At 44.2% G+C, this 15,018-nt stretch overlaps 1 protein-coding gene across 1 annotated transcript; it reads left to right on the plus strand.

Moving 5' to 3' along the window:
- Positions 1–1,850: 1,850 nt before the first annotated feature.
- Positions 1,851–13,575, plus strand: atoh8 (atonal bHLH transcription factor 8). The gene is made up of 3 exons (XM_078553677.1): positions 1,851–2,787; positions 5,070–5,261; positions 12,649–13,575. Exons 1-3 carry the CDS (start codon positions 2,137–2,139, stop codon positions 12,652–12,654), a joined length of 849 nt encoding a protein of 282 aa, XP_078409803.1. The 5' UTR covers positions 1,851–2,136; the 3' UTR covers positions 12,655–13,575.
- Positions 13,576–15,018: the final 1,443 nt, after the last annotated feature.

The raw sequence follows: 15,018 nt of genomic DNA on the forward strand, positions 1-15,018 counted from the left end.
ATGCCCTCAAGGGCAATGGGATGGGCATTAAATGTTGGCCTAACCAGTGATTCCCAAGAACAATTTTTTTTTAAATCTCTTGCATGCATGTGTCCTTTTAACCTCCTGTTGTAGCCACAGTATTTATGTGGCTGGTCCAGTTTCTGGTCCAATCCTTCTAAATGGTAGAGGTTGTGGGTTTGGAAGGTGCTGTCAAACTCCTGTAGCAATGTCCTAGGGCTGAGATTATTGGTATCAAACAAATACAACCATCTTGCTTTTTGCAGATACTACTCCAGCCAATCCTCACTTTTCCTCACTTTTACTAGGGCTCCTTAATGCCACAGTCAGTCAAATGCTGCCTTGAGATCAGTCACTTTCGCCTTGCCTCTGGGATTCAACTCTTATTGTCCATGTTTGGACCAAAGTTACAGTGAAGTTTGTAGCCAAGCTGTCCTGCTGGACCTAGACTGAACACCAGTGGGCAGTTTATTGGTGAGGAAATGCTGCTTGAAAGCACTGCCAATGACATCTTCCATCACATTGCTGATGATCAAGAATAGGCTAATAGAATGGTAATTAGCTGGATTGGATTTGTCCTGCTTTTTGTGGACAGGTCATAACTGGGAAATGTTCTACTGTGTCGAATAGATGCCAGTATTGTAGCTTTCCTGGAACAGCTTGACTAGAGGCATGGCTAGTTCTGGAGCACAAGTCTTCAGCACATGAATGAGGATTTCTGCAGCAGATGAGCTAAGGCAAGTTCAGAGTTGGGCAATGTCACGGAGTGGAAACCAGTAGAGTCGGTGATGCCAAAGGCATGAAAATAGGCCTGTCTTAGTGATGGTGCGAATATGTGGTCAGAAGCTCGTCTCGGGGTCAAATATGACACCAAGGTTGTAGTAGTCTGGTTTAGTCTCAGACAGTGAGAGGAATGGAGCGCATGGCATGGGAACGGAGTTTGTGGCAGGGATTAAAGACAATGGTTTGGTGTCCCCAGTAATTAGTTGGAGGAACTATCTGCTCATCCAGTGCTGGATGTCGGACAACCAGTCTGAGAATTTACAAACAGTGCGGTAGTCGAGAGAGGTGGTGGTGAGAGAGAGTTGGATGTCGTCAGTGTACAGGTGGAAACTGACAGCGTGTTTAGCAACAGGTAGATGAGAAATAGTTGGGGGTAGATCCTGGGGGATACCAGAGGCAACAGTGCCAAGAGGGAAGAGAAGCATTTGCATGTGAGTCTCTAGCTCCAATTAGATAGATAGGAATGGAACAAGGCAAGGGCAGTCCCAGCTGGGTGACAATGAGAGGCATTGGAGGAGGATGGTGTGGTCAACCGTGTCAATCAAAGGCTGCAGGCAGATTGAGAATGATGAGGAGGGATTGATTATCTTTATCACATTCGCGTAGGGTGTCACTTGTGACTTTGATAAGAGTTTTTTGGTGCTGTGTCAAGGGCAGAAACCTGATTGGAAGGATTTAATCGTGGAGTTCTGTTTAACTGCAGGACATAGTGGGTTATCTAAGATTGGATGTTAAGACATGCAGCTAGTTTTTCACCAATTCAACTCTGCCCTATGCTGGCCTTGTCAGCCACGCTCACAGCCCATGAAAAGAGGAGGTGGGGGGTGGTGGGGGGGGCGGAGGGGGAGAAATGTCACCCCTTAATCTTCTATACTTAAACCGTTGTCTGGATGGGTTTTGGTGCACTGCAGAACATTCTGCATCCAAACCTTCATTGTGTCGGCCCGGGGGGGGGGTTCAAGTCTAGTGTGGCTGTGTGATGTGGACGGTGGCTTGGTGCGAAGGGTTCCTTTCCTGTCAGGCTCTGTGTTTCTCAGTCTTCCCTTTAACAGGCATCGCGATGACTGATCGAACTTAACACGGGCTTCTGTGTAAACTGAAGCTAAACAAACACAGATGGATTGCCGAGTGCGTTCGTGAAAAAAAAAAATGTTGGCAAGGCAGAGAGAGAGAGCAAGGGACTTGAGATGACATTCTCGCATCACTAGAGGCATTGCTACAGAGCGGTTGCTATAGCTGCCGAGAAGGAGGGTTAACACACACAGAGACACACACACACACACACACACACACAGTGGTGAGGGGCTGAAACCACTCTGGGCAGAATATTCCAATAAAAACTCAGCTGTCTTCATGATAATGAGGACTTCGGAGAGCCTGGATGAAGCCGAGTGGAAGAAACTGTGCGTCAAGGGGATCGGCACAATAAAGAGACTGAAACGGAAGAACCGGGAGGTTGTCAGGCACGGCGAGGCACTGGAGAAAGTTCCCCGAGGTGAGGAGGAGGAGAAGCCGCGGGATCCTTTGATCGCCCGACTGAGCGACGGCCACGCCGCTTTCCAGCCAACAGCCGCCACTTCCAGCAGCCGGGGCTCCGGTGCTGAGGCGGTGGACCTGCGGCGGATTGCGGGCACCGTGAGTGCGCCCGCCGGAGGGAGAAGGGGACTGGGGGTTGAGGCGCTCAGCCCCAAGTCGGCAGCTCCGGGCCGGAGGAAATTCACGCGCCCTCCCCCGTCCCAGGTGGGCGCCTTCGAGCCCCCGGCGTTCGCGGAGCAGCCGAGCCCCCAGCCCCGCCTGGTGCTGTGCCAGCGCTCCTCGGACGGCTCCTACTCGACCATCTCGCAGGCGGCTTACAGCCCATCGCCCAGGAAACGGCCGGGAGACACCCCCGGCGTCTCCACCGAGATCAAAGCCATCCAGCAGACCAGGAGGCTGCTGGCGAACGCCAGGGAAAGAACCAGGGTCCACACCATCAGTGCAGCCTTCGAAGCTCTGAGGAAACAGGTACCGTTCAAACTGGGGCAGGACACTGTCACTCCTCCCTCCCCACTCCCCTAGCAGCATTGGAGGATCATTTATAAATCATCAATTTGCAAGCCCCCTGCTAAATAAAAGGCTGAAGGAGAGAAATTGTCAAAAGCTGTTACAGTCGTTCTGTTGATAAGCAAAGCTATAAATAAAACATGCTCCGTGTTTAATAGTTCACCTTATCTCAGTGTAAATATTGATTGCAACGAGTGGAGTTATGATCCTATGGAGTTAAAGGCTTAGTTATAAATGAATATCCAGAGCCAAATGCTCTAATCAGCCCGAGTGTAAATGGGTACACAAGGCACGTTTACAGTAACGGCATTGTCTGTCACCCATTCTCAATGTGATGTAGAGAAAACGATACAGAAGTTACTGTGGTCCCCAAAACACTTTAAACAGATACAGTGGCACTCACACACACACACACACACAGGCACACTCGCACATTCACACACACAGACAAGCTCGCGCATACACATACACACACACACACACATACATATACACACACACACACATTCATACTCAAACACATACACACGCGCGCACATTCACACACACACAAGGTCGCACATGCACATACACACACACTCAGAAACACATTCATACTCAAACACATACACACTCATGCACACACACGCACACATACACACACTCATGCACGCACACTCAGACACAAACACACAGACATACATACAGCCACATACACACATTCTCACACACACATGCACTCACATACACACGCACAAACACACAAGAAATTCCTTCCCACTTTGATCCAATCCCCCCAGAACAAGACAGTATGGTTCATTTAATATCGAGTCTGTCATTGCTTGTTAACACTTAGAACAAGTTTATAGTTGCATTTACAGACTCCGAATCTGGTGAGTTAGCCCAACCTCCGTCCAACAGTTAGCCCCGCCTTGCCACACTGCTGAAAATAAAAGCCTGCTACCAGGGACTGGGGGATATACTTAACATGATTAAGTGGCAACTGGTTTGGGAAAATGAAGAACACGTTTCATATGTTCTGCTCAAGTTGCCCTCAGTTATATAGTGAAGCAAACTGGCGGTGGCTGAGTTTGTGTACATGTTTACAAATACTTCCCTGTGAGGGAGAGGTCACTGAACAGATTACAGAAAACTTGCACAAACTTGAGTTCATAATGAGGTGCAACATTGCCGATTGGGAGATTGGACAGGAGCCCAGGCTTTATTGCACGTGTTGTGTTTTTTTTCCACAGAACCATTAGCGACTGAGCTTGGCCAAACCTTATCACAAATTGTCAATATACAACCGTTAGATCAACTGAACCTTGGCATTCTAACGCGTGTCCAAGTAGACTTCATAAAATGAAGCCACTTCAGCAATGTGCCAAACCAGATTTATGATTTCACTTCTCGGAAACTAACCAGTGTTTAGCGATATGAAGCTGTCTCGATAGCCGCAAACCGTTTGGCAATACATGTAGCCACTGTAGTTATCCAGTGTGTGCGTTTATATATCACTACCCCTGGTTATCTACATATATATATATAAAACATTCACTATGTGTCTGTGTGTGTGTGCGTGCGAGTGTGTGTGTCAGTGAGTGTGAATGTGCGAGTGTGTCTGTGTCAGGGAGTGTGAATGTGCGTGTGTGTGTCAGTGAGTGTGAATGTGCGAGTGTGTCTGTGTGTCAGTGAGTGTGAATGTGCGAGTGTGTCTGTGTCAGTGAGTGTGATTGTGCGAGTGTGTCTGTGTGTCAGTGAGTGTGAATGTGCGAGTGTCTGTGTCAGTGAGTGTGAATGTGCGAGTGTCTGTGTGTCAGTGAGTGTGAATGTGCGAGTGTGTCTATGTCTGTGAGTGTGAATGTGCGAGAGTGTGTCTGTGTGTGAGTGCCACATATATATATATAAAACATTCACTATGTGTCTGTGTGTGTGTGCGTGCGAGTGTGTGTCAGTGAGTGTGAATGTGCGAGTGTGTCTGTGTGTCAGTGAGTGTGAATGTGCGTGTGTCAGTGAGTGTGAATGTGCGAGTGTGTCTGTGTGTCAGTGAGTGTGAATGTGCGAGAGTGTGTCTGTGTGTCAGTGAGTGTGAATGTGCGAGTGTGTCTATGTCTGTGAGTGTGAATGTGCGAGAGTGTGTCTGTGTGTGAGTGCCACTGTAGGTTGTGTATATGTGTATTGTATATTTTAAGTATGTGTACATGCTGTGTCAGACTTATTCATCTGGTATTTCCCCCTCAATTACTCTGGGTGCCCCTCCGCAGGTTCCTTGCTATTCGTATGGACAGAAGCTGTCGAAGTTGGCGATCCTGAGGATAGCGTGTAATTACATCCTGTCCTTGGCCAGGCTGGCTGACCTCGATTACAGCTCCGATCACAGCAACATGAGCTTCTCCGAGTGTGTGGAGCAATGCACCAAGACATTGCAGGCAGAGGGCCGATCAAAAAAGAGGAAGGTGAGCTTCCACTTGAAAGCAGGAGAGACTTCCAAACAAAAATCCACCCCCCCCCCACCACCACCCCCAGCCTTTCACACACTGGCGCGCTGCATGAATGGGATGAGGTGCCACTCCCTTGTCTGATGCTCCCTGGGTTCAGCTCACTTTCCCCGCGGCATCAGCGGCAGGACTCATTTCACTTTACCCCCCCAACCTCCCCTGGCCTTATGAGTGTCGTGGGTTCCCTGTTTATTTGCATGCACGCTGTATTTCGACAGGGAGCTGCACTGCCCTTTCACAGGGCCTTCGTGAAGTGAAACATTTCAGAACAGTGGAGTCATGTGTTTGTATTTGAACTGAGGAGTGGAGGGGGTGGGGGGTGGTGGTGGTGGTGGTGGAGAAGTTGGAGGGGAGGGGGGGGGGGGAGGGGATGGTGGAGGGGGGAGGGGATGGGGAAGGCTAGAGGTTGAGACAAGGTTACTGACCCGCTGGGGTGGAATAGGTATTTACTTACAATATCGATCGAACTGGCGATTTGTAGAACCGTTTGAGTCAAATGTATCTCAATTTAAAACAAAAACTTACATTTAACACATTGGTCATACCGAGGCAATACATTGTCTAGTTTTAGGACAATTTTTTGTTTTTAGCAGTGATTTTTGTTTTGGGTGGGGGTGGGGGGGAAGGGGAAAAAAAAACGTGAACTTGTGAAGTAATTAAACTAAAGTGATGCAGACTCTCATTCCTACTTTATGACAATGGGAGTTTTTTTTCAACTCCATCTGAACTTCCCTCGGCATTTCTTGTGCTCTCCAGCTCCGATAGTGCCTAATAAATCACGCGCGCTGATCTTGCCACCGTGTTGTTTGCGGAGTGAATGAATGGAGAGGATGGTTTTTCGGGAGTGTTTGGTGTTTGTGCAGCCCCAGACTCCAGATGTTCAGCTGCTGGTGTGGGAAGCAGAGCTGGCGCCACTCGGGGCAGAGGGCAGAGCAAAGGCACGCGATTTGGGGAAGAAACACTCAGTCACACGAAGCTTTTGGCACATTCCCCAGCGCTCGGCTGGACATCTGTTCCAGAAAAACTTTTTTAATAGCTGCTTTCTGAGTAGCTCCCGAGGATACACTGACTGCAGCTGTTTCATGTGAAGAGGGAGAGAGAGAGAGAGAGAGAGACGGAAACACACACATGAATAGGATATAATGTTATGAATAACGTTTTTACAGTTTTAAAGTCGTTACTGCTTTTTAATTTTTTTGTTGAAATCTGGACTCCTCTTTGTTAAGTGTTCAATTTACTAGGAAATTCAACCCCCCACACACAAAAACAACAAATCGGCCATGTTTGAAGGTTTATCATTGGGTTATTCTGCTTACTTTGATTTTAAAAGATGTTTTCATTCGGAGCTTTGTTTGAATGTAACAATTGGCTTTTTTAATCAAGGAAACAAGCAGATGCAACACATTATGTCACAAAGGCATAACAGCATCTTGAAGATACACTGCTTCCCAATGCTAATTAAAGCTTCATATTTTTCCCCCTATATCACTAACATTGTGGTTATATTGGAACTAAATTCTTAGATCAGTTGCAGATTTGCAGTAGGGTAGTACTATGTTTCGACTGTCTTAAGAGTTAGAGGCCTCTGCACATGAGCACCCACACAAACCTCACTTCTGAATGCTAACTGGCCTGAGAACAAGGGCAAGATTGTCCACACTCTCAAAACAAGAGGAGCAACTTATGTTTCTTGTAGCACCTTTAAAGTAGTCAGACACCCCAAGGCACTTCACAGGTGTGATGATCAAACACCGAGCTGTATGAGGAGATGTGGGCCCAGATAATAACTGTGAGGCCAACAGCGTACCGACAGCAACTTCTGGCACCCACACACGCACCGTTAAACACGGGAATTGGAAGTCGCTGTCGGAGGTACCCTGCTCCTTCACGGGGTGAGCTCTACCAGTCGTCCCTGATAAACTTGGTGCTGAAATCATTTTAATGGTATGAATTTGGGGTTCTAAGCTACTTATTTCCCACTGAAGCCACCAACAAAAGTTAGGGCTGATGCATTCAGGAGTAAGTGAATTTTTAACGACAGGGAAAGTGATAATTACTACTAAACAAAATTCCTGGCCCTGAAAATTAGATTTTACAATTGTGGTATCACATTCCTTCAGAAACTAACTAGGCTGGAGACAAGATTCAAGGCAGGGTGTCTGGGAAAATAAGACAGAGCCACATTGGGATGGCTCCCTGACATATTATTGCTGCCAGGGAATTTTTACAGGGTGAGTGACCAATTAAGGTGATTAAGGCTCCAATAAGAGGCAATTTTGTGCAGCGCATGTATTTTATCACTGTTGAAATTGCCCCACACCATGTGTGGAAACTGCCAACTCATTGGAGGTGACCTCCCAGCTTGAGGTTCATCACAGCCAGAGGCTACGTACCCTAATGACAGGGCAGGGGTGCAGGGTAGGTTTCACCCATGGCCCAAATGATTCCTCTGGAAGGAGGGGCCTACTAACTTTGGACCTCTCCATTTTGAATTTCATGAACATATCCCCAGCCTGCCTCAGCAGTGCTCACCTCTTCAGCTGGACTGCCCAGGCTGCTGAGCTAGCAGCCTTCTGATTGGGCAAGCAGCATTGAGAGGCAACTTCGCATTCTTAATAAGATGGTGAGCACAGAGTTGGCCAATTATGAAGCTGACTCTAGGAAGATTGCACCAGCTGGCATGCGGCCAGTAAGGGGGTTTCAGGACCCTCATTTTGTCTCAACGTTAGGGTCCTAAAGCCGGGGTAAAATCCAGCCCAGTGTGTCTCAGTGAGAAACCTTCAATCTGGTTGGTTGAGAAACCATGTTGTTCCTTGCCATGCTCGTAGATGCCACTGATCTCCTGTAGAGGGCACCACACAGGACCAAGCAAGTCTCGCCTCAAAAGCCCTCAAAAACTTTGTGGGCAGTTGTCAGCGCCATGAATGGTGGACACCATTCCTTTGCCACTGACCACAAAATCTAGGCCATTAGGATAAGTGACCAAAAGCTTGGTTAACAAAACAAATTTTAAGAAGTATCTTAGAGGAGGTGGAAGAGGCAGAGAGGTTTATGGAGGGCTTTCCAGGGCTTAGGGCCTAGGCAGTTGAAAGCATGGACATCACCATTAGAGAGAAGAGAACTAGGGTTGTACATGAGGCCAGAATTGGAACAGTAAAGAAAGCTCTCTGCTTAGTTTAATAAAATGTGTAACTTAATAAACTGATCCTCTGAACACCTTTTGCACCTATCCTGACCTCCACACTGCAGTTAGATCAATGCAGTGTCACATTGAAGCAACATGGTATGGCTTCAAATTACACTGGCATTTTTGCAACCATTTAGTAACAGCAGTATAACTACACTCTGCCAAAGTATAGCCAATTATCTTTAAAGCAAATCTTACAGCACAGAATGAGGTCACTTGGCCCATCATGTCTGTCCTGGTTCTTTGAATGCGATATCCAATTATTCACACTGACCTAAACAGTATATTCCAATCATTTATTGACTTTGTTTTCAAATGTCTGAAACCTCCATATTGGAAGAGATGTAGCAACTGGAAAGAAATTAGCCTCCAACCAATTCAGGGCATATTCCTCCAACTTGAAATCACACCACAATTAGATAGATTATTGGAACTAACTCCAGTATTTATTCCAGAATCCCAATCCAAATCCCATTCTGAGAGGGAAGCCCTAATCCTGTTAGATGCTATATAGTTATATTTAAATAAATGCAAGGGTAAGACATTTTCTACAAAATGTGCACATAGGCCACGTTCTGACTAGAAGCCTTTGTTAAGGAGCCAGAATAATGTAGGCAGTCCAACCAGACCAAGGACTGCCCATTAAATCCAATAGGGAATTTTGGATCAGGCTCCTTCATTGGCAAATCCATGACTGGAGCAAGCCTTTTAGGCAATCTCTCCAATAACAGGGCCAGGATGGCCAAAAGCTGCAGTGTGGGTGTTTGATATGTGGTGTGGTTTGCACATTGTTACCACCACATTAGTTATTTCCTCTATCGTATTTTTAAAAATAGATGTGATCTGTGGTGGAGACACACTATCTCAATCCCAACTGTGCATCTTCTATTCTCTTCTGTTCAGGTGAGAGTAAATGTAATTGTTAGAGTCCAATGATTTTAGAAGCATTGCAGGTTGCATTTTAAAACACGTGCATTTCCCTCACACAGTGAGCTGGTAATTCAAGGTACAATTCTAAGAGCAAAGGAAAAAATGACTACCTGTTGAAAAGATGGTAAAGTCATTCTTTGAGCTGTAATTCAGAGTCCCTAGTGATTCGGGGATAGGAAAACATTGATGTACATTGTGGAGATATTGGGATAGATTTTCATCTGGGTGCTAAGCATCGCTGGGACAGAGCGCAGGGAAGAAAGTTGGACTGGATGGATCAAGGACCCCTTTAAGAATCCTCTAGATCTTTCCTTCAATTAAATAGAAGGAAAATCCATCAGTCTCTGTTACCGGTCTGCAATCTTTCCCACAAGACTTTCCTCTCTGGACTCTGCCCAGGCAATGCTTATTGCCCTGGCATTAAAGAAAGAAAAAAAAATCTGTTCCATTGGCTCACACACGAGTGATGTGTGATGCATTGCCATGCAATCTATTTTGCCATACTGTGTGTTATCATAGGATTTTCCAAACACTTTCGCAAACACTGTGCCACGTTCATGCTTTTAAGGCTAGTGCTTTTTTTAATCAACAACTATATAAGAAAGAAAGAATTAGTATTTGTGTAGTATAATATATAAAGTGCCTCACACAATAAATTATTTATCGAAGCTCAGTGCTATGTAGATAAACATTGCAGTGATTCTGCTCCAGTGACATTTGACAATCTAGAGATGAGTGCCAAGTTAACATGAGAGCACCCTTACAGATTGCAGTGGTCCAAGAGGAAGGCTTACCATAACCTTCTCAACGGCAACTAGTTAAGGGCAATGCATCCTGGCTTTTTCAAAATATCCATACCTTGAGAATGTTTTTTTTGTTAATGTTTAATTTGTAGCATTCCTTTCGAAATTCTTTGAATAGAGGCATGGATTTTAACATCAACCTGGATGGGCCACCGGGGCTTCATAATGTCACATCTGACAGTACTTCTTTTCCTTGTCCAATTTATTTTAAAATGCTAAACCTTTTCACTGCTGACACCTTCATTTTCCTTCCACTAAAAAAGTGCATCCAACCAGAATTTGTCCATCTTAGTTTCCTTTTTTATCAAAACAAGTCATGAGTTTTATAATTACAAAGTAAATAGTTGGAACTTGAGTATATTGTAGGGTACTGGATGACAAATGTCCCAGTTAAGAAAGAATTACATGTTTAGTCTAGAACAAATGACCTGTTCGCTCAGTAAGCAAAAAGTACAATTGTTTAGTGATTGATGGTGGAGTGGGTTTGATTATTGTTGATTTGGAAACATGGTTTGCCGTTTTTTTAAATTCTTTCACAGGATGTGATGGCATTTAATGCCCATCCCTAATATATCAGCATCTTGAATAGAATATTGGTCCAGAGTGCATTGAGTGCATATTTTTCTTTAAGTTCTGACCATTGATCAATGTCAACCTAACTGATTTAAGTCAGGGTAACTGTTAGGGTGTAACATTTGATCCAAATGTACAATGGCAAGATAGGGAAAAATTAGTTGGTGTTCACATTCTTGTTATTGAATAATTCCTTCTGGAAATGTGTGTCTATGTGGGTGTCAGATGAGGACAGCATTAGATTTGGCTTTGATACCATCCATGGTTGGATGTATCTCTGTTCATGCATGAAGAGTGACCATTTGGGTGATGGGCTGGAGGACAACCAGAGCTCATGTGACTGTACACCCAGGAGGGGAGGAGGGAAAAAAAGAGGGAGGAAAGTTGTTCACTCTCTTTGACCTAAGTTTAACATCAGAATTTGATTATATTTCTTGGAAAAAAGATGTGTTGTCGAAATATCTTCCTTCACGATTGCCTCACAGAAGTTTTGGCACTCAAATAAAATAGCATTCCATTGTTTGGACTGAACTGGAATCAATCCATAGATAGTTGTGATAAATGTTTTGAAAAAAAAACTGCTTCTTTTTGTTACCTAACAAGGGTCAGCTTGGTTGAGTGGGTAGCACTTTCATTACTGAGTCATAGGGTCGAGTTCTGCTGCAGAACTTGAATTCGTAACTTAATGCCAAGGCAGGTCTTTGAATATGTCAAATAGAAACCCTATCTGTCTGTTCCTGTGGCTCAGGTGGGTGTTCAAAACCCAAAGGCATTACTGAAGAAAGCAAAGGACGTCCTTCCAGTTTCGAGGCCAATATCTTCAAAACCAATTGGCTGGTTACTTGTCTTGGGCAGGACTGCCTACATAACAGCAGTCGCTGCACTTGAAAAACAACTTATTGTACGTGAAGAGCTTTGGAATGTGTCAGAGCATTGTGATAAAGTGCGATGTACATCCAAGTCTTTCTTCCTTCCATTGTTTTTCCCCATCATTAGCTTTTTCTCTCTCTGTCTCACATGCATGTCTTCTTCCCACGTGTAAGGTGTTAGCATATGTAGGGATTTGATTTCCTGTAGAATCAGCAAATCCACTAACTTCGCAATATGGTGATATTACACAGCCAGCTTTGTTTTCCTCAATTGTGTTGTTTCATGTTAGGATAGTAAAGAGATAATGGAGAGTCGACAACCCACTGTGAGGTCTCTGTCAATGTCAGCCTCAATTTGGACACTGAAATCGGGGTTAGAACAGCCCAAGGTTGACACATCTCTCACCCTGGGCAGCCCAGCCTTCTCCCCGCCTAACTACAAGGATTGGAGACATGGGGCACGAGAAATTGGAGTTCCGATCTACATTAGTGCAGCACTTTCTGGAGCTCTGTTTGTGGGCAGTCCCTCAGGCTCTAATACTGTTCCATATCTTGTAATTATTGACTCTTGCTATTTATTTGCGAAAACCTGGAAATAAATAAGTGCCCTGTGAAGCAATCTAAAAGCATGTATAGGCTTTAGCTCACCAGGGCCCATTTTGGTGCAAGGTAAAATTGAGTGTTAAAATTGAACTTGGTGTGTTCAAACCTGAATTCATTTCAGATGTCTGAGTTCATTACTTAGGATTAAATGGTCATGTATTTATTGCCTGACTGAGATGGAGTGGAAGTATGTATCTTATATGGGTTTTACAATAGCTTTCAGCTAACCTGACTTTGCCTTTAAGTCTGTCCCTAATACGAAACACATTTGACTGCCAACAGCTGCTAGTAAACTCAGTACTCTATGGGTTAATTAATCTCATCCTATTCCACATGGTCTACTACTAATTCCTATCATAAATTACATTCTGTCGTTTCAGGAGTGATCCAGGGAAGGAGCGACATTTCACAGGAACATCACACAGTGAGCTGGTGTCTAGCCAACACTGACAGGGGGAAGCAGACGTATAAGAAATTGAAGACAAGATATAGGATTGCAGGAGATGTTACGCAGAAGAGAGGTTGATCCAAAAGAAATGATGTTGACCGTTTTGGGAAGAAAAAGAAGCCACTTTTCTTGTGAATACACTATCAGCCTTTAAGAACAGTCAGATTTCTAGATGTGCAATCTGTTCAGCACTTTCTCCTTTTGCTTGGTGAAGGTCGATGTTGGTTTTGAGCCATCACTGACAGTGCAGATAACAGGATAAAAGAGGAATCATGCAATTTAACATTGATAGTTTTGTTTTTAAAGTTAGGACAATTAAAGTCAAACTTCTGAGACTGAATTAGCTATAAACACATGTTGGCCCACTGGGTACAATGTAATGCATTGTGCTTTTGTGGCTGGTTAACAAGAATTTATAATGCTTTAGAGGAGTTTATAACAATCATCTGTGTACCAGGATTAATTGCATATTTTTGATACTGTAAATCTGAATAACTTGCTGTAAAAGAGTCAGTTAAATTTGACGAATCAAGCTAAACCTAATGCTAACAATTCTAGTTATTTCAAAACTCCAGTATTTTTGGTCAGTTGGTTATAGTGCTGATGACCCCACATGTGATCTCATGTGTATTTTCAGCTTGTTTTCTGATTGTGTGCTGGCAAGGTCTCCTGCTGATAGCAAATTGCAGCAGGGACTCTGGCTGTCTCCTTAGAAACAAGTGGTCAGACAATCAGAAAGCCTACTGATATGACATGCACTTTATGATCTATGTAATCACACTGTCCTTTGTATTATTGTGGGGTCATATTAATCACTAGTATTAATGTACAAATGTTTATAAAGGTATTTGAGACATTGGATGGCATTTAGAAATCAATTATTGCTATGCATGTGTACCTTTCTTTTCAGAAAGGTTACAGATTGGGAAGTTTCCTGGGTTAGTGTTAGGACTTGTGAGTCCCAGTTGCACGCTTGTTGTGGGATGGCCGAGTTGGTACTATAGATAGAGTTGATCAACAGACACTTCTTAAGTGGAACGCATTCTGTTTATTTACAAAGGTACTTAGCAGCTACACTTGTGTCCTTCTACATCAAACCCTATCTCCATACTTCTGACTATTAACTACAGACTACTGACTACAGAGGCAGCCCGTGCTACTCCTTATTGGTTACACAAGATTATATGATCTTTCTTTATAACATCATTCTTAAAGGTACACTACACATTACATAAAACCATAATTACCACATCCCTACCCCTTTACTGGGAAACACATTTTACATTTACAAACACAATTTCCTCAAAATAGAAAATTATTTACACAGGTAAGTAATTTACAAATTCAGTCTTTCTGGGGTGGGAGGGGGGGGTTTCCTTTGGCGTGTAGAACCGTCTCAGCTCTACAGCTTTAGATGCTTTGTCAGGAACCTCCTTTTCTGGAGTTGTCTGAACATCAGGATCTTCGGTGGGTACCCACAAATCTGTTTCCTCAACTCTTGTAGGTACAACAGACACATTCGGCACATTTGTACTAGGGTGAGTTCTCTCAACAGGAAACGTTGACCCAGTTGTGAACACTGGTGGAATCATTTCTTGGTGATTTGTTTCTCTCTTCCTTAGATGATCCACATGTCTCCTTATGACTTGGCCTTCCACCTTCACATGGTAAGGTCACTGCACTTATTTCACCCGGTCACCACTTTGGTCCTTCTCCAAAATTCTTCATGTATGCCATCTCTCCCACGGTAAATTTCCTCTCATGACTATGCCAGTCATGTCTAGTTTTCTGACTTCCCTGACTCCTTTCCAACTGCCCCCCCTAAATTTGGCATTATTAAGCACAATCTTGTCCTGAGACGGTGTTTCATCAATAATTCTGCAGGTGTGACGCCTATTGTTGTGTGAGGGGTGGTCGTGTAATGAAAAGCATGCTAGCTTGGTTGCTAAGGAATCTCCAGTTAACCTTCTCATGCCTGACTTGAACGTTTGAACCACCCTTTTGGCCAGTCCATTTGAGGAAGGGTGGTACGGTGAAATTTTTACATGAATGATACCGTTGAGGCTGATAAACCATTGAAACTCAGCACTGGTAAATGTCGTGCCGTTATCAGATACAACCACTTCTGGTAGTACATTAATTGCAAAACTTTGATGCAGCTTCTCAATTGTAGCAGAAGACGTTGGTGAATTCACCTCATATATGTCCATTCATTTTGAGTGGGCATCAACAATAAGTAGAACCATTGTTCCCACGAAAGGTCCTACATAGTCAATGTGTAATCGTACCCATGGCCTTCCTG

Source organism: Cetorhinus maximus, chromosome 1 (genome assembly GCF_964194155.1).
Source record: "Cetorhinus maximus chromosome 1, sCetMax3.hap1.1, whole genome shotgun sequence".
In the NCBI taxonomy this organism is placed as follows: Eukaryota; Metazoa; Chordata; class Chondrichthyes; order Lamniformes; family Cetorhinidae; genus Cetorhinus; species Cetorhinus maximus.

Excerpts from the sequence above, each read along its gene's own strand:
- atoh8 (XM_078553677.1), top strand. The coding sequence starts at position 2,137 with ATGATAATGAGGACTTCGGAGAGCCTGGATGAAGCCGAGTGGAAGAAA. Across the intron at positions 2,788-5,069 it reads TCGAAGCTCTGAGGAAACAG|GTTCCTTGCTATTCGTATGG; the intron begins GTACCGTTCAAA and ends GCCCCTCCGCAG.